Source organism: Pan paniscus, chromosome X (genome assembly GCF_029289425.2).
Source record: "Pan paniscus chromosome X, NHGRI_mPanPan1-v2.0_pri, whole genome shotgun sequence".
Classification (NCBI taxonomy): Eukaryota; Metazoa; Chordata; class Mammalia; order Primates; family Hominidae; genus Pan; species Pan paniscus.
Window position 1 is genome coordinate 54,291,284 of NC_073272.2, and position 25,296 is coordinate 54,316,579.

General features: G+C 48.2%; 1 protein-coding gene across 17 annotated transcripts in view; it reads left to right on the forward strand.

Annotated features, from left to right (window-relative positions):
• Positions 1-1,440: 1,440 nt before the first annotated feature.
• LOC100984122 (protein FAM156A/FAM156B) overlaps positions 1,441-25,296 on the forward strand; it is a 30,352-nt gene continuing 6,496 nt past the window's right edge. Inside the window, exons 1-6 of one of the 17 annotated variants that reach the window (XR_010111240.1) lie at positions 3,067-8,171; positions 9,425-9,498; positions 10,530-10,622; positions 17,041-18,770; positions 19,073-23,529; positions 24,709-24,789. Coding sequence is in view for 12 of the 17 variants with exons in the window: in XM_063601732.1 (XP_063457802.1) it covers positions 17,158-17,799 (642 nt within the window). In the remaining 5 variants the exon portion in view is untranslated. Of the gene's footprint in view, positions 1,696-3,066; positions 9,499-10,529; positions 10,623-14,255; positions 14,380-17,040; positions 18,771-19,072; positions 23,530-24,708; positions 24,790-25,296 lie in introns of those variants that run through there. The other 16 variants (XR_010111239.1, XR_010111238.1, XR_010111237.1 and 13 more) reach the window with 16 other exon arrangements.

Consider the following 25,296-nt stretch of genomic DNA (forward strand, 5'->3'; position numbering starts at 1 on the left):
CAGGTAGATGCCATCTGTGGTCAGGGGGAGGTGTGGGCCCGAGACCGTCTCAGCTGAAATGTAGGAGTAATGGGCACAGACCATTCAAGAGAAATGTGTGTTGGGCTGAAGAAAGTAGAAACTACCTCCAGAGTATCTCCTCCATCTCTAAGACATGCACGGTTTAATTCTGTTATTTTGTGAGGCTCTTTGCACCATGACACAAGCATGCATAGAGGGCTCCATCATACAGGGGAGAACGAGACCCTGAATGGTCTCACAGTCTAGTGGGGGAGGCATATGTGTTCCTTCAGGCAACAAATATGTATGAAAGTCTTCTACGTGCCAGGCACTGCTTGAGGTGTAGGGATACCTCAGGGAACCAAATCAACAGAAATCCCTGCCCTGGATCTGACATTCCCCGAAGAGGACGTGGTAGGTGGCAGACAGTAAACCCTCCACAAGGGAATCTAGGAAACGTTAGAAGTTATGAACCAAAACGTACCCGAGACAGGTCTCAATCAATTTAGAAGTTTATTTTGCCAAGGTTAAGGACGTGCCCCTGACACAACCTCAGGAGGTCCTGACGAAACATCCCCAAGGTCGTCAGGGTACAGCTTCGCTTTATACACTTTAGGGAGACATAAGACATCAATCAATGCATGTATGACATACATTGATTCCTTCTGAAAAGGCGGGACAACTACAAGTTGGCGGGTGGTGGAGGGGCGGTGGGGTCTTACAGGTCATAAGTGGATTCAAAGATTTTCTGATTGGCAATTGCTTGAGTTTATCTAAAGACCTCCAATCCATAGGAGGGAGTGTCTGGGTTAAGATAAGGGGTTGTGGAGATCAAGGTTCTTATTATGCCAATGCCTGTCCCGAGGCAGCCGGCTTCAGAGAGAATAGACTGTAAGTATTTCTTATCAGACCTTAAAAGTTGCTGGACTCTTAGCTAATTCTCTCCTAGACCAGGAAAAAGACCTGGAAAGGGAAAGGGATTCTCTACAGAATGTAGACTTCCTCACAAGAGATGGCTTTGTAGGCCTATTTCAAAATGTGTCAAAGAAATGTATTGTTGGATGAAACACTTTGACTTCTTTCAGGGCCTATTTGTTATGTGATGCTATACTAGTCAGGCTGGAACTTGGTGTCTTATTGCCACAGTCTTAAGATCTCTCCCTTAACATAAATGCTGGTCAGTTGTGCCTGAATTCCATAGGGAGAAGGGTGTAATGACGCATGTCTGACCCACCCTTCCCATCATGGCCTGAACTACTTTTTCAGGCTAACTTTGGAAAAGCTTTGGCCGAGAGGAAGGGTCCATTCAGATGGTTGGGGAGTGGGGCTTAGAATTTTATTTTTAGTTTACAAAGATGATGGGGGCTGTGTTAAAAAGAAAAAATATACAGATCACGGTACAGGGATTGGGAATTGGGGGAGGCACTGGGTTAGCTGCAGGTAAATTATAACAGAGTGACTAGGGTAGGCTGGGTTGAGAAGGTGACAATTTGACAAAGATGTGAAGGGGGAGGAGTCAGTCAAGCAGATATCTGTGGTGAAGGCCTTCCAGACAGAGGGAGCAGTTGGAAAAAAGTCAGAGGCTGAGTCGTTCCAACATGGCGCAGATGCCACAAGGACACTAGCACACCAGCAGGAAGCTGAACAGAAGGCTGGAGGTGCCACGGTGACAAGGACGGGATCCTGTCAGGCCAGGTAAGCTTCTGCTCTGCCAGTGACACGGAAAGGGACAATGAAGGGCCACGGATACAGAAAGCATGTCTGTGCAGCCTGCAGAGTTCAGGTGAAGGAGGGACCCAGGCAGGAGCAGTCAGAACCAGGAGGGCTTAGGCAAGAGACAGGACAGGCAAAGGCACTGATGCAGCCCACCCAGACTTGACAGACGCGTTCATCCAGGTGTTCATGTCCTTGTCACTGTGGACATCTGTGTTGCAGCCACAGAACCACATACTCGATTAGGACGCCTGAACCCAATCAATAGTCGTTTTTCCCTACAGACCCTGGGGGAGGCGCACATGCACTTGCCCTAGGGTACTCTGACATTTTGGTAAACCCATCACTGCAGTCCCACTGGGAGGCCACATGGAGTAACATACTGGCCAAGACATATTTAAAAATTCTGGCAGGGTGCGGTGGCTCACGCCTGTAATCCCAGGACTTTGGGAGGGCAAGGCAGGCAGATCACTTGAGGTCAGGAGTTCAAGAACAGCCTGGCCAATATGGTGAAGCCCCATTTCTACTAAAAATCCAAAAAAAAAAAAAAAAAATCCCGGGTGCAGTGACGCACACCTGTAATGTAATCCCAGCTACTTGGGTGGCTGAGGCACAAGAATCACTTGATCCCAGGAGGTGGAGGATGCAGTGAGCTGAGATTGTGCCACTGTACTCCAGCCTGGGTGACAGAGCTAGTCTCTATCTAAAATAAACAAATAATTTTGTAGCCTCTTTTACTAGGAGTTCTGGAATTAGGGAAAAGAGGAAAGGTACAACCCTCCTCCCGAACTCCAGGGGAGGAGAATCTCATTGCACAGATGTCCTCTGTTCACTCGATTCTCCTGGAGCATTTCTAAGGCACACAGAGCTGCTACCATCATAGCCATTACTGACCAAGTACTCTGGGTGAAATTCCTTTATTAACTGAATAAACTTGTTCTGAAGTGCTGACCGGACACTCTGGGGACAGGGGGAGGTTTCGGCTGTATCCTTGCTGGCAGATGACCCCCACACTTGGGGGGTAAGGAGAGCCATGGCAGAATTCAACCCACGGTACCCTAGGAGTACACAGGAGACCACCCTACCCTCACCTGAGGGATGTGTGTGTGCAAGGGTTGGGTCAGGGCAGACTCTTCAGAAGAGGGGAGGTTTGTGCGGCAGGCACTTTGATTCTGCACAGCTTACAGTCCAGAGAGCCGAAGAACAAGAGGAACTAGATTCCCATTCTCAGTCTGTTGATTTCCACACCACATTTGGAGTCTGATCAACTCCACAGCTGTGTTGCAGCCGCTAACGCTGCCTCTGCTCTGTTTGCCTCTAGATTCTTCTTATCTGTTAAATAAAGTGAGGCTGATGGAGATGTAATTTAGGGCGGGGGTGGATTGCAAGTGTCTCTGTGATAGGGCAAAGCGCCTCCCGGTGGAGGCGCAGAAGCTAAACTCAACTGGTAGCTGTGAGGCAAGGGACGCCAGGGCAGCTCCTGTGGACTGTGTTAGAACTTTTCAGGGTGGCTTTGCCCTGCCAGGGGCCTGGATCTCACAGGGGGACGTCGTGTTAGGACCAAGCTGACTGTCCCATCACAGAATAATATCTGCAGCTCAGCATGGGGAGCATAAGCAAAGTACGTTGTCGTGAGTTTAAAGAGGCCTGGCTTTGGAGTCTGACAGAACCCGCGTGTGAGTCCCAGATCCAGCCTTTTCTGCCTCAGTGCCCTGACCTCTTTCAGCTTGGTTCCTTATCTGTAGATAGGAGTTTGATACTTACCTCTCTGGGTCTTTGGGAAATCAACACTGTACATGAGTAGCACACAGTAGGTCCTCAACAACCAGGCTCCAGGGAGAGCCATTCACACTGGGCCATGTTAGAGGCACATCAGTGTGCAGGCCAGCGTGCCAGGACAGTGGGAGTCCAGTCTACCCTCCAGCCAGGGTTTGGGCTTGGGCTGATGGTGGCAGGACCAGGGCCATTTCCATCTTTTCTCTTTTATTGTCCATATGTCCAAAGCAGACACTTCCATTCATATTCAGGTGTGCAATGCTAGGAGCTGAAATAACAGGCTGTAGTGAATGAAGCGAAGCCTCACAGTTCACTCTATGGCAGGAAGAACCAGCTGTGAGGCAGGTCCTCAGCCCACATCACTTCATGGTACTGAACCTGGGGCCACAATTCCAAACTCCATGTTCACACATGATGAGTCTATAGGAATGAAGGAGAGATCTATGTTGTGTATCTTTATTATTATGTTTTATTGTATATATTTAAGGTATAAAACATGTTGTTATACACACACACAGTGAAATAATTGCTACAGTCAGGCAAATGAACCTGTCACCTTCCTCAAGTTACCTTCCTGCATCCTATTTTTGCAAGTAAACTTTTCCTAAAAACCCTACTCTCACGTGACATTCCAGTTGGTTGGCCCATTGGGGGAATTTTCATGAATCTCCATCATGTGCTATTCAGTAAAAATATCAAACCCACTAAGCATGCCTTTTCATCCAGTTGCTCCCTAGGTAAAGTATAATTTGCTCTCCTTCACTTGAGAGCTGAAGGTAAGGAGCAATCAGGCAGCGGTTGATGGAGCAAGTGCAGGCCAGACAGAGGGAAGGGCGGTTGTGAGGCGGCAGACACGAGAGAGAGACAGCGAGAGAGCGAGCGTGCACGCTAGAGAGAGAGAGGCCTGGTAGTAGCTGGGGCCTGATACCCCTAATCCAGGAGGCTGGACTTTATCCTAAGGGCAGCTGGCAGCCCTAGTAGAATTTGAAAAGGTTTGACATGACCAGATTAGCAGTCAAGAAAGGTGCCCCACTCACTGGGACACAGAATGCGTGGGAAGGGGTCAAGACTGGCAGCAAGATGAGCTATGAATTGTTGGTGGTCATCGAGGAGGGAGATGAGGGTGACTGGACTAGGGAACTTCCTGTGGTGATGGAGAGGAGTCAGTGTCAAGGTCTCACTTAGAAAAACTTGGGAGGTCTAACTGGCCAGGCTCGGTCAACTGTGGGGGTGGTAAGAGGCAGCAATCAAGGATGGCTTTCAAGATCTTTGGCCCAAGCTGCTCGGTAGAGGGTGGTGCCTGTCACTGAGTCAGGCAGCACAGGAGGAGGGGCAGGCGTGCTGAGAGTGGGGATGGGTGCGTTCACTTTGGGACATGCTGAGCAGTACTTGCTATGGGACTCAACGACTTATGACTTGAAGACTTCGCAGAGCTGACCTAACCTCCCTGTGCTTACCGTGCCTCATCTGTAATAGGAGAATAAGAATAATTAGAACAAATAACTAATTAGTTTCATTTGTTGAGTCTAGGAGAATGTTCTCCTTTTATACTGCAGAGTGGTATTTTCTTGTCAGGTCTTCCCAGGTAAAATGGGAATGTCTCGACTTGCCCATACAGTGGCTTGATTTTACCTGTCTGCTTTGGGTATCACCACCATTCGGCATGTATTGCCAATACTAAACAAATAAGTAAATACATAAATTCAAAGTAACAGGTGTTTATTATCACGTGTGTGCTGTAATAGCCCATCAGCCTGTCCCTCAGACAAATAAACTCTCTTTAAATCTTCTAAACTTCCTCTTGAAGCCCACCTCTCCCTCCAGGGGCTGGGTAGGGCGTTTGGGACCCAGGATCTCTAACACTCTCTTCTCTGGGAAGCCATCTCCCACTGCCCAGGATGCTGGATGGGAGGTGAGTGCAACGGGCCTGTGGGGTTGTCAGTTGGCGGAAGAAATCTGTAGATCCAGGGAGAGAATCGAGCCACATGTGTGGATTTGGAAATGACAGTGTATGGCTGCACAGCACGAAGGGGATGAAGTCACAGACACCTGGATTTAAATCAAGACTCCACCATTTATTTCTTGTATGACTTTGGGGAGGTTACTTAATCTCTTTGTGGCTCAGTTACTTCATTTGTAAAATGAAATGATAATATTCTGGGAGAATGGTTCATGTTTCCTTCCTTCATAAACTGCTGTTCACGAGGCGGCTTCTTCCAGGGTTAAAAAGGAATCTACTATCCATGTATCTGCTAGGACAGACATTGTTGCGTGTCACTTGACTCCTGAAATACGCCACGGTAAAGAAATCTCTGTACACTTTCGTGTTCTGGGAAGTCACTGACCACACAGGACCAATTATTCTCCATGAGACTTAGATAAGGGATGCTGTCTGCCCACTCTGTGCCGTGACTCCCAGATGGCAGACACCACCAGTCCTTGTTCTTTTGTCTCATGAATGTGTTGTAACCAAGCGAGTTATAGAGAAACGCCACACTTTTGAGACAAATTAAGGGGACCTTTATTAGCTGGCGACCTACAGGCAGCTAACGCTCAAAATTCTCTCGGCCCCAAGGAAGGGGCTAGTTTTGTTTTTATACCGTGGTCTAAACAGGGGAGGGGGGAGTTTAGCTGAAGCAATTTTACAGAAGCAGAATAGGCAAAAAGTTAAAAAAAAAAAATTGGTTATAGAAGCAGTTACAAAAAAATAAACAGTTCCAGGTGCAGGGGCTTAAACTATGATTAAGAGATAAATGCAGGGGCTTTTAGGTACCTTCCACCGAGCACATTCCCGAGCTGTTGGTACAGCCTGCCTCAATATCTTACCAGCAGGTGTATTCTTGGATGTGCTTGGAGTCAGCTTGCACTAGTTATTCCCTTAAGGGGGATAAAGGGGGCTGCAAGTGAAGAAACTAAAATGGAGTCTGTCCGGCTCTCTCTGCTAGGAAAGAGTCACTCAGGTTAAAACAAGGTAGGGTATCACAAATGATTCACTTAGACGGGAAGTCTGTCCTCCTAAAAGTAGCTAGGCACAGAGAGAAACATTCCCTGTTCAGCTGGCTGAGACTTCCGCTGATTAAAAAAAAAAAAAAAACCCTGCCCCATAAATCTCCCCACTGAAACCGGTGTACTCCTTCCTATGAAAGTAAAAGACACCCCCGCCCCCCCCCGGTTACCCCAACAGTGTGATTTCCACTTCTGGGGCGCTCTCCCTAAGGCAGTAGCCTGAATAATTTCAATGTATTGGATTGTTTGGTTTCTGTCTTTACCAAGGTGCATTTATCATTCATGCAAAAACAGTAAAAAAAAAAAAAAAAAAGAAACAGCACGTGTCGGTTCTCAGCGGCGCGTCCTAGCTCAAAACTCCCAGCCAATCACAGGAGAAGTCGGCCGCCTCCCAACCCTCCAGCCCAGTTCCCACGTCCCTCGCCCGGGAAGTCACGTCCGCTACAGGGAGTGTCTTCCCATGGCCTCCGGAAGCATTCGGCAGTCCACAAGCCACGCTTCAGAGAAGCCGCTCCGGGAACGCCGCGGCACACCTCCGGAAGGGATGACCTCCACGCCTTTTCCCCTCGCAGTCCACCCGAGCGGCGTGGGTCGCGAGAAGCCACCCAACCGCTCCGTCTTCCGGCTCCGGCGGTCCGCGGCAGCCAATCAAAGGTTCAGTTTCTCAGCGGCGTCGCATCCCTGTGACGTGAGCACATCCTCGCCGACGCCCCCTTCCGCGCTGCGGCGCCTCTAGCCCGCCGGAGGGCGGCTCCTCTCGATGGTCTTAACCCTTCAATTACGAGCGGGCGGCGCTGCGTTTCCAGGGCAGAGGAAACGAGGCGCCGCGTTGGCGCTTGGACGGTGGGAACCGGCTCCGGAGCGAGAACGCGCGTGAGAGAGCCCGAGAGAGACGGAGAGCGAGCGAGCGCGCGGGAGAGACTGAGAGCGGGGGGGTGGGAGAGAGACTTCCAGAGAGACAGAGCGAGAGGCCGAGACCGAGGCTGTCCCTAGCACAGGCCAGGGTGTCTTGGGACTCGAATCCCTGGGTTGGGCTGGCCGGGAGTGGGGCTTTCGAAGGAAGCGGGTGATTTTCCACGTCGTCCATATCTCCCCGGTGTGGGAATGGCGGTCGTGCACTCTGGGGGTGGCGTTGTTCTCGTTCCCTACTTGGGGGTGGCCTTTTTCAGCGGAGAAAGAGGATGCCGCGGGCATTGGTAGCCGGCGGGACTACACTTGGGCTAGGATCAGTGTTCAGCGGGTTCAGAAATCACCGTGTCCTTGGCATCACCTCCCTCCCCACCTCCTCTCCCATCGCACAGCAGGAGACAGTGACTGGAGGGTTTTCAAGGAGGACTGCATTGCCCCTATTGAAACAAACCGTCCGACAAACCCTTTCTCCGACGTGTGACAGAGGGACGGTCGTAATGTGAAATACGACTAGACATGCGTTTAATGGGCGGTGTGATTGCTGCATTCGTGCGCAATGAATGGTCCAGGCCATTTGTGTCCAGTAGCCGCACAAACTGCAGGGTCTCATGTTTAGAGAAGGAGGGCCTCTCCGCCGTCCACCTTGCTGGAGTACAGGCGACCCTGGGCGGTAGCCCTCTCCGCCATCAGAAATGTGGTGCTCTGAGTAGCCACAGATTCCCATCTGCATTTCCAATACCATTTCCCTCTACTCACTGACCCGTTGGGTGCGTTGGATTTGTGCGTGGGTGTGAGGGTAGTTTGGTGTGTTTGCTTGCAAATGGAAAAGCGAATGGCCTTGGTTGGCTGAGCTTATCAGGGCACTAGCAGTGGAGAGAGAAAGGACTACTGTATTCTTAGGAGCAGAATCTCAACAACTTCCTATAAAACGGGCAGTGTGTCTTACCTGGAATGCTTTGGCATTTAATAAAATGTCCTGTGAATACTTTTCATAGGGAAGCACTGTTTTTACTGTTTCTGGTTGGACAGTGGTTACATTTCAAATCGTAGTTCAGAATTCGTGAAATACCCAAATTAAATCTCTACGTGGCAGTAATCCATTTTCTTTCCTTGGTGTGTGGTTGGAAGATTAATTTGAGATAAGTGTTCAGTTCTGGGCTGGGCAATCGTGCCGGGCACGGGAAATTCAGGTTCTTTAAGGGAAAGGCCTGATGTGCTAAAACGAAATCTATACCGTGTGTAGCCGCTTATGAGAATATGAAACTAAGGAGAGCCACAGGTAAGTATATGTCTATGAATGCGAATTAAAACGGGTGACAATATAAAGAGAGATTGGTGTCACAAATGGTGGAGTGACTTTTGTATTTCAGCAGACCTCAGTGAGAAATGGTCACCACCACTCCCTAGATGTGTGACCTTGAGTGAGTTGCTTAACCTCTCTGATCCTGTTACCTCATCTGCAACTGGGGATGAGAATATATATCATAGCATGCCCTGGGAGAAGCTGTTCCTGACCACCTGGGCTATGGTGATTTTGACTTCCTCTGTGTCAGAAGTACCCCCGTCTCATGCCTGCCATAGTTGTCTTTTTGTTTTGTTTTGTGATTTCAGATGGACTCACCCTGTCACCCAGGTTGGACTGCACTGGCCTCAACCTCCTGAGTTCAAGTGATCGTCCCACCTCAGCCTCCCCAGTAGCTGGGACCATAGCTGTGCAGCATCATGCCTGGCTAATTTTTTAAGTTTTTTGTTGAGATGGTGGTCTTGCCCTGTTGCTCAGGCTGGCCTCAAACTCCTGGGCTGAAGCAGTCCTCCCACCTCAGCCTCCCAAAGTGCTTGGATTAGAGGCGTGAGCCACCATTCCTGGCTCCTTGGACAATATTTTATTCCTCAGATTAAGACACGTCCTTGGGATGGGGCTGCATTGGATAATTCACCGAAGGCACCGCTGAATGGAGTGGGCCCTCAGTAAATACCTGGAGGAATGTGACCTGGCCAGTGAGGTTATTTTCTTTTGTAGGTGAAAGGTGTAGCAGTCACTCGGCCTACACCCACAGCATCGACCTTGTGAACCCAGCGACCTGACTGCCTTGGGTGAGTCTAGGCAAGCTCCATTCTCGCCAGAGCGGACTTGCTCCTTGTCTTCCTCTTGCTGCTCTGGCCACTCTTCTTGGTCCCTCCCCTGTTCCCCTCCCTGGACTCCCGGTTGTACTCCCGCTGCTTTTCTGTGTACTCACCTGCTGGGAGACCCCTGATGCCAGCACCACGCTTCACTGCTGTCTTCATTTTCTTCTTTCTTTCTTGAAAGTGGGCATTGCTGGCTTTACTGACTACCTGTTCTTTTGTTACAAAGCTGCTAAAAATTGTATCTCTTCCGCTCCAGACCCAGTAGGATAGAGATGATCTGTGTAGGCATCAAAAATGTAGAACATCTGCAAGTCATGTGTAGGACAGACTCTTTCCTCAATCTGTGTGGCGTTGCGTGGCTAGGAGTTAGATTCCTTTGCCATGACATGGCACAAGACTAGGAGCACGGTTTTCAGCACCCAGAGAACTTGCACAGACCTTAGACATTTTGCTGTAGGATTTTGCCACTTCTAGAAAAAAGTCCATGTGGCCGGGCGTGGTGGCTCACGCCTGTAATCTCAGCACTTTGGGAAGCCGACGTGGGCAGATCACAAGGTCAGGAGTTCGCGGCCAGCCTGGCCACCGTGGTGAAACCCTGTCTCTACTAAAAATACAAATGTGAGCCGGGTGTGGTGGCGGGTGCTTGTAATCCCAGCTACTCCGGAGGCTGAGGCAGGAGAATTGCTTTAAACCAGGAGACGGAGGTTGCAGTGAGCTGAGATCATGCCACTGCACTCCAGCCTGGGCGACACAGTGAGACTGTCTCAAAAAAAAAAAAAAAAAAAAGTCCATATTTAATTGGGATTATTAAATGAAATCTGTATCTTTAAACTGAAATAAATGCATTTTATTATCTCATATTATTGTGGAAGATTGAAAAAAGCATCACATGGGACTGGCTTAATTTTGAAAAGAAACACAAAGCTCTTCCTGGCGCTCATCTGCAGGGTGTAGTCTGGATTCACTTGCTTAGCTGTCCTCTTTCTCCTTCCGCACAGGAGAATTGAAGCGAATGAGAGTGGGGAGTGTGAGAGGTGCGTTTGGTGCGGCATTTCTGGCATGGGAACAGAACTGGCCAGGAGGAAGTGACGGTAAGGATTCGCAGCATTGCACCCGATCCCCGGGCAGCTGTGGACATGCGGGTCAGCCCCTAGGACTCTGCTGTCTGAACTCTTCCCTCAGGATTACTTTCTCGCTTAGGTATCAGGGGAGGCTGAACACCCAGAGAGGCAATGCCACCAGGGGTGTGTTCATCTGCAGTCAGGGAGACCTGGGAGGGAATTCTGTCCCTGAGTGGTTGTGTGATCTGAGGGAAGTTACTTGACCTCTCCATGCAGGAATTTCTGCCTTTGCAACGTGGGAAAATATGGATTCTGCAGGGTTGACTTGACATTCTCAGTGAGATGTTTATCACGGGCCCCACATCCTTCTTGTTTCATTTGATAGATATTTGTGAATGTCCACTGGGCTCAAGGCTCTGTGATGGGTGAACAAGACAAAGTCCCTGGCCTCTGTCAGCTCCTGGGCTAGTGGGTTGACAGAGAAATAACCATCTGTTGACAGCTGAGTGGGATTGGGGCTGGGACAGGGGAAATACAGGGCGTTTTAGGAGCTTGGAGAAGGCTTCCTGGGAGAAGTGCTATCTCAGCTGAGTCATGCAGGGTGAATGAGAGGTGAAAGTCTTGCCAAGGGCCATGGCAGTCCCAAACTACAGGCACCCATCACTATACCCGGCTAATTTTTATTTTTAGTAGAGATGGGGTTTCACCCCGGTGGCCAGGCTGCTCTCGAACTGCTGACCTCAAGTGATCCACCCGCCTCAGCCTCCCGAAGCAGGGATTACAGGCGTGAGCCACTGTGCCTAGCGTGATTGTAAATGTTAATCATGTCCACAAATACCTTCCCAGCAACAACTAGAGTAGCATTTGACCAAAAGGGACCAGGCACCAAGCCTGGCCGAGTTGACCGATAAAACCATCACAGTGAGGGATTGGTACCCAGAGACACCACCTCTCATGCTGAAGGTCTGACCGGTGAACTGTCTGGGTTCCCTGTCTCCAGTAGTCCTTCTCTCTCTTCGGTAGCTGCATGACATGATGCAGGAAACTTGAGGCTGTGGTGTTTCATGCAGAGATTTTTGATACAAGGTCTTTTACCTGGGGGCAAGTGCCTGTTGAAGAAATGACATTGGTGAGATGATGAAGGTAGGGAAGTCACATGTATTGCTGCAGCTGCTCCCCTCCGCACACACAACGGACTTCTCTAGGCCTCACTGTCCTTAATGCCTCTGTCAGGGATCATGAGCAACTCCATGGGTGTGGTTTGAGAATCTCTGGATGAACCTACACATAGGACGGTAAAATGTTTCATTTCACAAAATTGCTGGAGGGAGAAAGAGAGAAAAGAGAGCGATGACTATGCAGGCCAGTTGTCAGTTGATGTCTCCAGAATCTTCCTATTTCTTTTTTTTCTTTTTTTTTTGAGACAGAGTCTTGCTCCGTTGCCCAGACTGGAGTGCAGTGGTGCAATCTCGGCTTACTGCAACCTCCGCCTCCTGGGTTCAAGTGATTCTCCTGCCTCAACCTCTCTATTACCTGGGATTACAGGTGCCCACCACCACACCCAGCTAATTTTTTTGTATTTTCCGTAGAGATGGCGTTTCGCCATGTTGGCCAGGCTGGTCTCAAACCCCTGACCTCAGGTGATCTGCTTGCCTCGGCCTTCCAAAGTGCTGGGATTGCAGGCATGAGCCACCACACCCGGCTCACATTTCTTCTCATAAAAGTGTTTCTGGCTGGGAACAGTGGCTCACGCCTATAATCCCAGCACTCTGGGAGGCTGAGGCATGCAGATCATGTGGAGCTCAGGAGTTCCAGACCAGCCTAGGCAACATGGCAAAACCCCGTCTCTACAAAAAATACAAAAATTAGCCGGGCATGGTGGCTCACGCCTGTAGTGCAAGCTGCTCAGGCGTCTGAGACTGGAGGATCCCTTGAGCCCAGGAAGCAGAGGTTTCAATGAGCCGAGGTTTTGCCACTGCACACCAGACTAGGTAACAGAGCGAGTCCCTGCCTCAAACAAACAAACAAAACAACAAAAGAAACGTGGGGCGTGGGGGTCGTAAGGTCTTTTCTCTCTCTGAGAATTGGCTTTCTACATGTAGAAATAGATCCTGAGAGAGTCCTTGTGACACATGAGAATTGGCTGGGAGATAATTGGGTTAAGATCATTTTCCAAACGTTTCACACATTAACTGTTTGTGTCAGATAGTGGTGGCCCAAAGGATGTCAGGGAACTAACTCGTAGGAAAGATAGATTGCAATTTCTGAAAAGTTAAGAACTCTTTCTGGGATGTGTGTGTGTGTGTTTATATATGTTTGTGTTCAGTACATATTCAAACTGTTCCTGATACGGTTCTGTCTTTCTTGCCCCAGTGTGTGCTGATAGCCACGATTTGGTGAATAAACATTCAGAGGACCAGTATCCTCTGAAGAAAACTAGTGAATTCTTGGTTTCCACGTTTGTCAAAAGAATAGAGCCTGGGAGGCTGATCTAAAGTTTCCATTTAGCATTTAATGTCAATTTTTGGTTGCACTCATCCAAGATGTATTTATCAAAACAATACAGAGAGATACCCTTATCGCAAAATATGCCATTGGGTTTTTCCACTTAACCTACAGCAAGATTGACTTTTTTCCCTCAGGAGTACAGTTCTGTGAGCTTTGACACGGGCATACATTCTTGTCACCACCACCACAGTCGGGATCCAGAACAGTCCCATCACCCCAAGACACTCCCTGGAACTGCCGCACCATTGCGGTTACCTCTTCTTCATCCATCATCCCTGGTGTAAAGTGATCTGTTTCCTTCCCTCTAGTTTTGTCTTGGGGAGAGTGTTATGTCAATGACACCATACAGTTTGTGGCCTTGTGAGGCGGGCTTCCTTCTTTTGGCCCGATGAACATCTCGGATGAGTGTCAGATGCCTCTGTCACAGGCTGTTGTTTTTTCATGAAGGCAGTTTCACGGTGTGGAAGACCACAGGTGTTCAGCCATCCTTCTACTGAATGACATTTTCCTCTGTCCAGTGTGGGGCAGTTTCGCATCGAGCTGCTTTTACAATTCAGTGTGGGCTTTTTTGTGAACCTAAGTTTTCATTTCTCTAGGGTAGATACCCAGGAGTGGGATGGCTGGGTCCTATGGTAAACATCTGTTTGACTTACAAGAAACTGCCAAACTGCTTCTCAAAGTTGCTGTGCTATTTCGCCCTCCCAGCTGCAAAGTGTGAGAGTTCCAGTCACCCAACATGTTCTTGCTTGGCCTTGCCAGTCTCCATGGTGTTAATTTGCATTCCCCTAATGCTGAATGATGTTAAATATGGTTTCTTGCGCTCCCATTCAAGTCTTTCCCCCATTTTCTAGTTGGGGTGTTGATTTTCTTATTGTGGAGTTTTGAAAACGCACCATGTATTTTGGATATAAGATCTGTCAGGTTGGTGATTCTCAAACATTTCCTCCTAGTGGTGCAGCTTTGATTTTCATTCTCTGAACACACTGGCTCTTACACAGCCAAAGTTGTGTTGTATTGTATTGTGTTGTATTGTGTTGTATTGTATTGTATTGTATCATATCATCGTATCGTATCGTATCGTATCGTATCGTATCGTATCGTATCCTATTCTATTCTATTCTATCCTATTCTATTCTGTTCTATTTATTTATTTAGAGACAGGGGCTCGCTATGTCGCCCAGACTGGAGGGCAGTGGCTCGATCTCGGCTCACTGCAGCCTCTGCCTCCTGGGTCGAGCAATTCTCCTGCCTCAGCCTCCCCAGTAGCTGGGGACTACAGGTATGTGCCACCATGCCAGGTAATTTTTGTATTTTTTGGTAGAGACAGGGTTTCACCATGTTGGCCAGGCTGGTCTCGAACAACTGAACTCTAGTGATCTGCCCACCTTGGCCTCCCGAAGTGTTGGGATTACAGGCAGGAGCCACCACGCCCGGCCAGAGCCAGAGTTTTAAATTTTGCCAAACTCCTATCCATCCATCTTTCCTTTCCATGGATCATGCATCTCAGGTCATGTCCTAGCCTCCCCTCACAAAGATGTCCTCCTACGGTTTCTACCAAAAGTCATAGTATTGAACTTTGGCGTGTAGGTCTCTGAACCCTTTTTCCTTAATTGCGTGTAAAGGTTGAGGTTGAGGTGCATCTTTTTGCGTAAGGATAGGCCACCTCATGTATTGAAAAGCTTATCCCTTCTCCATTGGATTCCCTCTCACACCCATGTCAAAACTCATTGGACACATTTCTATGGATGGATTCATGGACTCTATTTTATTCCATGGATCTACTCGTCTACCCCTGTAAGCCAGCAATCTCGATTATTACAGCTTTAGAGCAAATCTGAAAATCTGATAATATCATCTCTCTAAAATACCTTCTGCTTTTTGAAACATCAGATATTCCACGTGAATTGTAGAATCTGCTTGTTTATGCATGCAAATGTCCCTCAAGGATTCTGATTGGCAGGCACTGCATTCATTCTACAGATCAAGTTGGGGACAATGGACTGTTAACTTTTTTGGGTCTTTAAATATGGGAACACATTGTTTCTCTCCATTTAACTAAATCTTCTTTGATTTTTTCATTACCGTTTAATAGTTATGGGCATACAGACCCCATCCACGTATTTTAGCTTTATACATAACCATTGCATTGTGTTTGTAGCTTTTGTAAAACAGTATTATTTCTTAAATTTAGGTTTCCAGTTACGCATAGGATTGTTTTCCGTGTGTTGAGTTTCTCTCCTGTATCGCTGCTAAGCTCTCATTAATGAGCACTAAGCTCTTATTAGCTCTGAGAGTCTGGGGGAGATACATTGGTTGTTTCATGTAGACGATCACAGGACCCATGAAAAGGAGTACTTTGGTTTCTTGCTTTCTCCGGTGTGTGCCGTGATTCTTCTGGCATTATAGCACTGACTGGGCCTCAGCGTGACGTTGAATAGCTGTGGTGAGAGTGGACGTCCTTGCCTGGTTCGCATCCTTAGGCAGAAAGCATCCAGTCGTTGACCATTAAGTGGCTTGTTAGTTGTAGGTTTGACTGTACACGCCCTTTTTCAGGTTGAGGAAGTTGTCTTGTGTTCCTAGTGTGCTAGAGCTTTTATATCACCAGTGGACTTTGAATCTTATCAAAGGGTTTTTCTGCATAGCTTGATGTGATCCTGTCATTTTTGTTCTTCATCTGATCTCTCAATCTGTGGGTTACATTGATTGATTTTCAGGTGTGGGAAGAACAACCCTTGCATTCCCGCTATAAAACCCACTTGATCGTGGCTTATTATTCTTCTCACATATTGCTCAATTCAAACTGCTAGGTTTTGTTGAATACTTTGGTGCCTGTACTAGGAAAGAATACTGGTCTGTCCTTTTCTTGGTATCCCTGCGGTGCTGGCCTCATAAAATCAGTGGGGCGCATTCCCTCTGCTTTGTTTCCTAGAAGAAGTTGTGTAAGTTGGTGATATTTCTTCATTAAACGTTTGGTAGACTTGGCCAGTGAAACTGTCTTGGCCCAGAGATCTTTTTGCAAATGTGTTTGCCTGTGAATTCAACTTCTTTAAAACATATAGGACTGTGCACACAGTTCAGTGTTTGAAATCCATCCTGTGTGAGTTTCCGTAGCTTGTGGTTTTCAAGTATGTGCTACATTTCCTCTGACCTGTGGAATGTGAATCTGTAGAGTTGCGTGTATTCTTACCATATTGACCCTTTTATGTTTTCTGGGTCTGGAGTGAAATCTCTTCTTGCATTCCTGATATTGGTAACTTGTTTCTTTGCCCTCTTTTTTCCCAGCCAGTCCTGCCACGGGTGTATCAATTTCATTGATCACTTCAAAGAACCAGCTTTTTTTTTTTTTTCTGGATTAATTGAATTCATCTATGTGTTTTTCTGTTTGAAGTCTCCTGGGGGTTTATGCTTCTGTTGTTTAGCAAAATAAATTCTTATCCACACTAGGAATTTGGAAACGATTTCCATAGGCATGAGCAGCCTTTTCGACTAGATGCAAACCCAGTGGTCAGGAAGGCGAACATACAAAAGGGTGTGTCCCCATGGTGCAAACGCTTACAGTTGAGTAAAAGTCTCCCTTGTGAGTGGATGAAAATGAACGCTCATGGGCAGAGCACCTGTGAGTCACACATTGATTATTCTACAAATGATGCTTGGGAAGGGGTTGGAAAATGTCAGCAGGGAATTGACATCGTCGAACTGCATTGCATCCTTTTGCACCCCGTGTCACGTGGATGCATTAATTGGTATCATTTCTAAATCCTTTATTAGATGGCATTAATATTCTAAGCTGGTGAGATGTATGATCTCACGTCATCCTCAGAAGAAGCCTAGGACAGGGTCTCTCTATAATCCCCATTCTACACACAGGAAGTGGAGGGACAGAGAGGTTGAGTAAGATGAATAATTCTGTGTCTTCTTGTCTTATCACCTTGCGTTGCAGTCTGGGTTCTGCCCGCACACATTCCTCGCCACCTTCTTGGTGTCTGAGAACCTCCAGCTTCACCTCCTTTTCTGGACCCGAGGGCCTGGCAGAGCTTCCAGCTGGGACCAGACCTCCATGGATCCACTCCAGAAACGGAATCCAGCATCGCCTTCCAAATCTTCCCCGATGACAGCTGCAGAGACTTCCCAGGAAGGTCCAGCGCCCTCTCAGCCTTCGTACTCAGAACAGCCGATGATGGGCCTCAGTAACCTGAGCCCCGGTCCTGGCCCCAGCCAGGCCGTGCCTCTCCCAGAGGGGCTGCTCCGCCAGCGGTACAGAGAGGAGAAGACCCTGGAAGAGCGGCGGTGGGAGAGGCTGGAGTTCCTTCAGAGGAAGAAAGCATTCCTGCGGCATGTGAGGAGGAGACACCGCGATCACATGGCCCCCTATGCTGTTGGGAGGGAAGCCAGAATCTCCCCGTTAGGTGACAGAAGTCAGAATCGATTCCGATGTGAATGTCGATACTGCCAGAGCCGCAGGCCGAATCTTTCTGGGATCCCTGGGGAGAGTAACAGGGCCCCACATCCCTCCTCCTGGGAGACGCTGGTGCAGGGCCTCAGTGGCTTGACTCTCAGCCTAGGCACCAACCAGCCCGGGCCTCTGCCTGAAGCGGCACTCCAGCCACAGGAGACAGAGGAGAAGCGCCAGCGAGAGAGGCAGCAGGAGAGCAAAATAATGTTTCAGAGGCTGCTCAAGCAGTGGTTAGAGGAAAACTGAGACGTGCACCCCCATGGGATGGAGACCCGAAGGGGCTCAGGCGGAGCCGCCGTGTTGGCAGCGCCTGGGTGTGGGCCCATTTTGGGGACCAAACAGCAAGCTGTGGTCGGATGAGTGCCAGGACCTGTGTACCGGGACACGTGGGAATCCTCCCAGCATGATGCTTGACCGACCCGAGGAAGGTCCTCATGTTTCGTGCCTGTCATTCTCGGATGGCTGTGAGGCATTCCTTGGCAAGGGACGCTGCGTACCAGCGGTACTCGCCGCATCTCACATGGCTCCTGTGATGCATGTTGTCGCTTTCCCACCCGGGATCTCCATCTCTCTTCCCTTCCTGCTGTCAGTAAGAGATCACATGTCTGTGTAGTGTGAATGCCTTGTCGCTGTCCTGTGCTTTTGCACCATTGAGTTGACTGCCTCTGAGAAGCAGCACTAGGCCTGTTGAAATGCAGTGTGCTGCCCTGAGATCCAGTTTCAAGAATGGGCAGGTAAACGCAGTGTGGGAAAGGAATGTGGAGTGAGAACTTGGTGGTTCACCGCTGTACTATTTGTGTAAATGTTTACGTATGTGATAAGCTACATGTATGTAAATGTTGCAATACCCCTAACAGTCGAGTAGTAGTCTCCCTTACAGGAATTTTTGACGGGGTTCCTCATCATCAATACCAAATAAATATATGTAGGAATGGAAAATGGGTGTAGAATTCAGGTTTGTTCCTCAGTATTGGTTTGTTTCTCATTAGATCTGAGCTGGTTACCTTGAAATCTCCCAGCAGGGTATCCGGGTTTATTGAGGGAAGCTCTGTGCTGTGGAGACTGGGAACGGGGGAGGGAGGGCACCAGAGAACACAGCCCAGTCACTGTTTGAGCCCTGCAGCGGGACCAGCATCGAGACCGGCGAGGCAGGGCCATGGCTTTGAAGAGAGGCTTCCTGTGCACAGGAGACGTGGAAGCAGAGTCCGCCGCCCACGGTGAGAGCCCTGCGTGTTGGTGCTGGTGCCCTGGCTTAGGGGCTGCGGCGCCATTGCTTGTTGTGTGGTGGGCCCGGGTGGGTGAAACTGAGCAGCAGTTTGCACCTGCTTTGTGAGAACCAGAGCATCCTTGGGTTCTTCCAACATCTTATTGGGATTTAGACATGTGTGTCTTTTAATTTCAGGAGGCACAAATGACTAAATCTACCTTTTTTTTTAACCTCTGCAGAATCCTGAGATGTGAACCCAGCCAGTACCCATGTGACTCCTCTGAACTGAAAACAAATTCTGCTTTGTGTCAGTCTGTTTTAGGTAGTCCCCAGAGCTGTCTTGCTGCAAAAGTCTACACATCTCCTGCCGACAGAAGTGGCTTGAAAACAGGTAAGTGTCTTGGATTCTGATGCTGAGATCTCATGAGAGAGTCGACAGTTGAACTGACCTAGCTCCAGGGGAGAAGGGAAAAAAAAGCAGGGCTATTCCTTCTTGAAACACAAAGGCCTAAATGGAGACCAGTGAATCCGGGAGGGTTTCAAAGGGGTTCGAGGCGTTGCCCTTTGGCTGATGTTTCCTAGGGTTCTGATGGTATTTTCCCCATTTCCATATGTCAGCTGCCTTCCTCCACTCCCACACACCCATCCTCTAGCAACATTTTCAGTTCCGCTTTATGAATTTCGAAAGCAGAACACCAGAGAAGTTAGGGAACTAGCCCACGGTGGCACAGGCAGTAAGAGGTAGAACTAGCACCCGAACCTAGGTAGGCTGGGATCGGAGCTGGCCCCCCTTCAGCAGTTCACCTCTGTGAAGGCTGTGGGTGAAGTGCCTAGAGCCGGGCTTTGGTGCTCATTTCATAGCTGGTAGCACCAAGTCTTGGTGAGATCCATTGCTGAATCCTCCACACAGTGCCGTGGGCCAGGTACAATCATCCCCACCTTGTGGAGAGTTTGTGCAGGTCCTAAAGTGGTGGCCAGAGATGCATGCCTTTGTCTCACTCCCCAACCACTCAGATGCTCTCTGCGGACCTTCTCAGTCAGCCCAGCAAGCACACCGGGTCCGTGCTGCCAGTGACAGTCATCATTTCAGCAATCATCAGGGTTTCCATTTTCTCACCTTGCCTGTCTCCCTTCTGGGCTACGTCGACTGTCGTGGTGGGGAGGTGAGGAGGAGTTGCAGAGGTAGCCCCGCTCCGGGGGATTGAGCGATTCATCAGGGAGAGAGATCCGACCCCATCTTAGTCTGTGTCCTTCCACTATATCATGAAATACAACAGGTTGGGTGCTCTGGACTGGATATGGTGTGTTTATCCCCACCAAGAGTCAGGTTGAAGTTGAATCCTCAGTGCTGCAGTGTTGGGAGGTGGGTCCTAGTGGGAGGTGTTTGGGTCGTGGTGGGGATCCCTCATGAATGAGTCAGTGTCCTGTGATGCCATCCTGCTGGGCTGAGTTCTTACTCTCACAGGTATGGATTAGTTCGCAGGAGAGTGGATTGTTCACAAGATTCTGGCCTCCCTCGATTCTCTCTCCCTTCCTTCTTTCCATGTGATCTCGTTGCACACGCCGGCTCCCCTTCCACTTTCCACCATGAGTTGAAGCAGCCCGAGGCCCTCACCAGATGCAGTTGCCCAAAAATGAATGTTTCAGCCACCAGAATTGTGAGCCAGATAAACCAACTTTTTCTTTTTAAAAGATTTATTTATTTTAATTTTTTTTAAGAGACCGGGTGATGCTCTGTTGCCGACGAGAGTGGAGTGGCACGATCATGGCTCACTACAGCCTTGAACTCAGGTGGGATCCTCCCACCTGAGCCTCCCAAGTAGCTCAAGGATGTACTGCCATGCCAGGCTGATTTTTAAATGTTTTGTAGAGATAGCGTCTGGCCGTGTTGCCCAGGCAGATCTCGAACTTCAGGCCTGAAGGTGTTCCTCCTACCTTGGCCTCCCAGAATGCTGGGATTAACAGGCATGAGCCACCGTGCCTGGCCTCCCATTTTCTTTAGAAATTACTGAGTCTCAGGTATTCTGTTATAGCAAAGCAAAATGGACCAAGACAGCTGGCAATTTGTAATGGAAACAAATTTATTTCTCGCGACCCTGGATGCTGAGAAGTCCAAAACAAAGGTACCAGTATCTGGTATCTGGCAAGAGTCTTCCTGGTATTTCCTCACGTGGCAAAAGGTGGAAGGACAAGCCGGGGAGAATGTTATGTCCTCACATAGCAGAAGAGGAAAAGAGAGAGCAAACCCACTTCTGCAAGCTCTTTTCATAGCAGCATTCATTCACGAGGGCTCTGCCGTGATGGCCTAAACACCTGCTGTTATTCCACACCTCCCAACACTGTTGCAGTGGGGATTCATTTCACTGTGAGTTTTGGAGGGAACACAAATATTGAAATGCTAGCAGATACGCATCGTTGTGTCAGAGAACAGGTGGTTGATCCCATGTGGTCCCAGTCTCAGGAGATGAAAGGAGTGAGAAGGATCTCAGTTGGAAAAAGCAGGCATCAGGGGCTTGCTCAGGGAGGTCACAGATGCACAGTGCCACAGGGTCTCCAGGAACAGACATGGAAGGTGGGTGGGTGGAGGTAACTGAGGCACTCGGCACACCCTCCACATCCTCACCTCCAGGTCTTTGTCCCTGTACCTGTGTATGGGGGGTGGATGGGACTTGGGGGTCATGCCTGAGACACCATACTATCCCAAGTTACAGACTAGGATCTGCAGTCCTGTGATGTCCACAGGTGTCCAGCATGCGACATTCTAGAGTAGAGACCAAACCAAAGGCACCAGCAGGCGAGAGAGGATTGGGACAGAGAAAGGTGCAAATGCAGTGATCACATGGGACATCTGAGTAGACCCGGAGAATGTAAGGAAATAGAAAGACTACATTAAAAATCTTCCCACTAGGGACAGTCTAGGCTCCACTGCCTCATTGGTGAAGGCTATCCAACATTTACAAAATACATAATGCCAACCCTTCACAGATTCTTTTAGACTATAGAGGAGGGAACATTTCCCAACTTATCCTTTGAAAATTGTATTACCCTGCTACTAAAGGCAGATAGAGGCTGGGCGTGGCGGCTCACGCCTATAATCCCAACATGTTGGGAGTCTGAGGTGGGCGTACCACCTGAGGTCAGGAGTTTGTGACCAGCCTGGCCAACATGGTGAAACCCCAACTCTGCTAAAAATACAAAAATTAGCTGAGTATACTGGTGGGCACCTGTATTCCCAGCTACTCGGGAGGCGGAGGCAGGAGAATTGCATGAACCTGGGAGGCAGAAGTTGCAGTGAGCCCAGAGCGCACCACTGCACTCCAGCCTGGGTGACAGAGCAAGACTTGTCTCAAAAACAATAATAAAATAATAATAATAATAATAGTGCCAGAGACAGCAGAAGAATACCATAAACCAATATCCGTCATGAATATGCGTGCAAAAATCCCCAACAAAATATTAACAAACCCCAATCCAGCGACACATACAGTGGGTTATGCAACATGACCAAGTGACATTTATTCTAGGAATGCAAGATTGGCTTAACATTCAAATTTCAGTCAAGGTAATCCACCCTGTTAATATAATAGAGGACAGGAACTATATCATCATCTTCATAGACAGAGAAAAGTATTTGACAATATCTGACACCCATTAGTGATAAAATCATGTCTACACAAAGACATGTGCTCAGATGTTCACTGCAGCATTTTGCAGGAAGGCCCCAGGGTGGAAACAAGCCAAATGTCTACCAATCAGTAAAGGGATAAAGAAGTGGTATATCCGTACAGCCGAATGTTACTGAGCCGTGACAAAGAACACACTACTGATGCACGTTTGAGCCTCCAAGACATTATGCTAATTGACAGATGTCAGACATAGAAGACCACTTATTGCACAAGTCAGTTTATAGGAAATGCCCAGAGAGGCAGCTCTAAAGAGAGAGAAAGGAGCTTGCTAGTTGCCTGGGTGGGCCTGGAGGTAAAGTAATGGGGATTGACTGCTGCTAGTGGGTACCAGCGATCTTTCTGGGGTGATGGAAGTATTCTGAAACTGGATAGTGGTGAGGGCTGCAAAACTGTGTAAATTTACTAAAACTCACTGTGTTATTCCCTTTAGGTACGTGAAGTTTGTGGCAAGCAAATTATACCTTAGTAAAGCCATTTAAAAAATGTAGTGCAAGTGTGACCGTAAGTCACGGAGGAAAGGGTATGCAGTCATTTTTTTCTACAACAGTAAGCAACATCCCCTCTCTTTCCCTGTTCCGCGTCCTGCCTACATGTCCTGCCTGGTCGCCTGGCTCCTCCACGTGCACTTGATGCTCCAGCCAGATAGACTGTGCACACCTGGGCAGAGGGAGTGCTGGTGAGTGCACATGTCTACGTGTGTGTCTGTGTGCGGTGTGCACGCGTTCCTGCACAGGCACCCTGTGGGTGCATGCACTAGTGACTGTCAATCCTCTGTCTGTGGGCTGGCTCCCATAATCCATGCTACGTCCTGAATTCCACTGCCGGTTTTTCTGTTCACCAATCTCAAGGACCTGGCTTCAGTTTCCCTGGTAACCAACCTCAGCCCTTAGCTTCAACCTCTGAGCACAGGAAGACAGCCAGAGTGGGGAGGGGTGTTGTCTCACCCACAGGGCCCCTGCCGGAGCTGAGCACCCCAATGGGATGAGTGGCAGCACGGTTACCAAGACAACAGAACTCTCGACCCCTTTCCACCTGCAAGGCTCTTCTCCCTCTCCTGGGCCTGCCGAGCATCAGGTCGGAAAGGTAAAGCTGTGGCATAACCACCCTCCTAAGTCCTTGAAATTGCTCTAGACGTGGCTGTAGAATAAATATGTCAAAAGATGCTCTTGAAAGAGAAGGCAACCCCTACCTTTTTTTTCCCAATTCATTAACTACAAACAAGGCTATGAAGTCCAAGGTTATATTTAAAAATCAGGGCAGGTGAAAGGGAGTGTGTGCTTATGTCTCTCAACGTCAGCTGTGCATCAGGTCTCTCGTGGAGCATTTGTCCAAGAGCAAATGCCGGACCCCATCCCCAGAGAGTCTGACTTAGCAGGTCTGGAATGTGGCCCCAGCATGAGTATCATTTTATAACTCCTCTTATGAAAGACGAGGTGGCAGCTGCAGAAACGGAACCATCCTCATAGGAAGTAAAGCATATCTGAAACACAAGGTCCCTCGCCAAAGGGAAAGCAGGACGTCTTTGCTCCCTGCTGTGCTGGCAGTTTCTAGGGCTAATAGATTTCCCGGGCTAAGGAAAGGTCAAAAACATTCAAAGTAATGTGAGTGCGTGTTTTACAGCTGACACTGTGCTCGCCTTCCTCTATATTCCTGAAATCAAAATTTTCACGTTAACATGCTGCATTTGCCAGTGAAATTTATTGTTGTTTCTAGTGAGGGTCTCCTATGCTCGAGTAATTTTCTTTTCTTTTTTTTTTTAACTTTCCACATACCCTCTTTTTTATTACTATTATTATTATTATTATTATTGTGTGTGTGTGTGTGTGTGTGTGATAAGAACACTTAGCCAAAAATCTACTCTTTTAGTAAATTTGAAGTATACAATACAGTGTTTTTAGCTATAGGCATTATGCTATGTAGTAGATCTCTAGAACTTCTTTATCTTACATGACTGAAACTTTGCAACTTTGACCATCAACCCTCCATTCCCTGCCCCAACCAGCCCCTGGCAACCACCATTCTACTCTCTGTTTATATAAGTTTAACTATTTTAGATTCCACATATAAGTGAGGTCGCACAGTATGTGTCTGGCATATTCACTTAGCATAATGTTCTCAAGGTCCATCCATGTTGTCACAAATGTCAGAATTTCCTTCTTTTTAAGGCTGAATAATATTCCATTGTATGTATATACCACATTTTCTTTATTCATCCATCAATGAACACTTAGGTTGTTTTTATATCTTGCTTATTATGAATAGTGCTGCAAAGAACATGGGGAGTATCTGGACTATCAATACCCAGAAGTGAGATTACTGGATCATATGGTAGTTATTTTCAAGGTGAGTAAAACACTGCATAGATACGTTCACGAGACATTGCACAATCATTCCTTGAATCTAGAGATGGCTCAGATTTGTATTAGCTGATGTGGATGAATCAGCTCCCAGGCTTACTTATTGTGTTGAGATGCATTTTTCACATGTTGTTATAATTAGTGATATCAGATTAATCCTTCTGCTTAAAGGGCCATATAGGACTAGGAAATGTACGATGAAAAATACAATTCAGCAGTCCCTTGTTTCATGTGGTGCACCCGTGGAGACCCACCTCCGCAAACTTCTCTTTTTTTTCTTCAGCTATTTCTTCTGAATATTAACCTCTGTGTCTCTAAATGATGGGCTCCTACTGCTATGTCCCGATTTAGGGATTTGGAGGTTATCTGCTGAGTTCTCGGAGGAGATGAGCATTTCGGTCTCTGAGATACATTACAGGGCCCGGGTCTGCTCTTTGGCCTTCCCTGTGGGGGCCACCCAAGCCAGGGTCTGGGCCTCCACTCGGATGCCTGT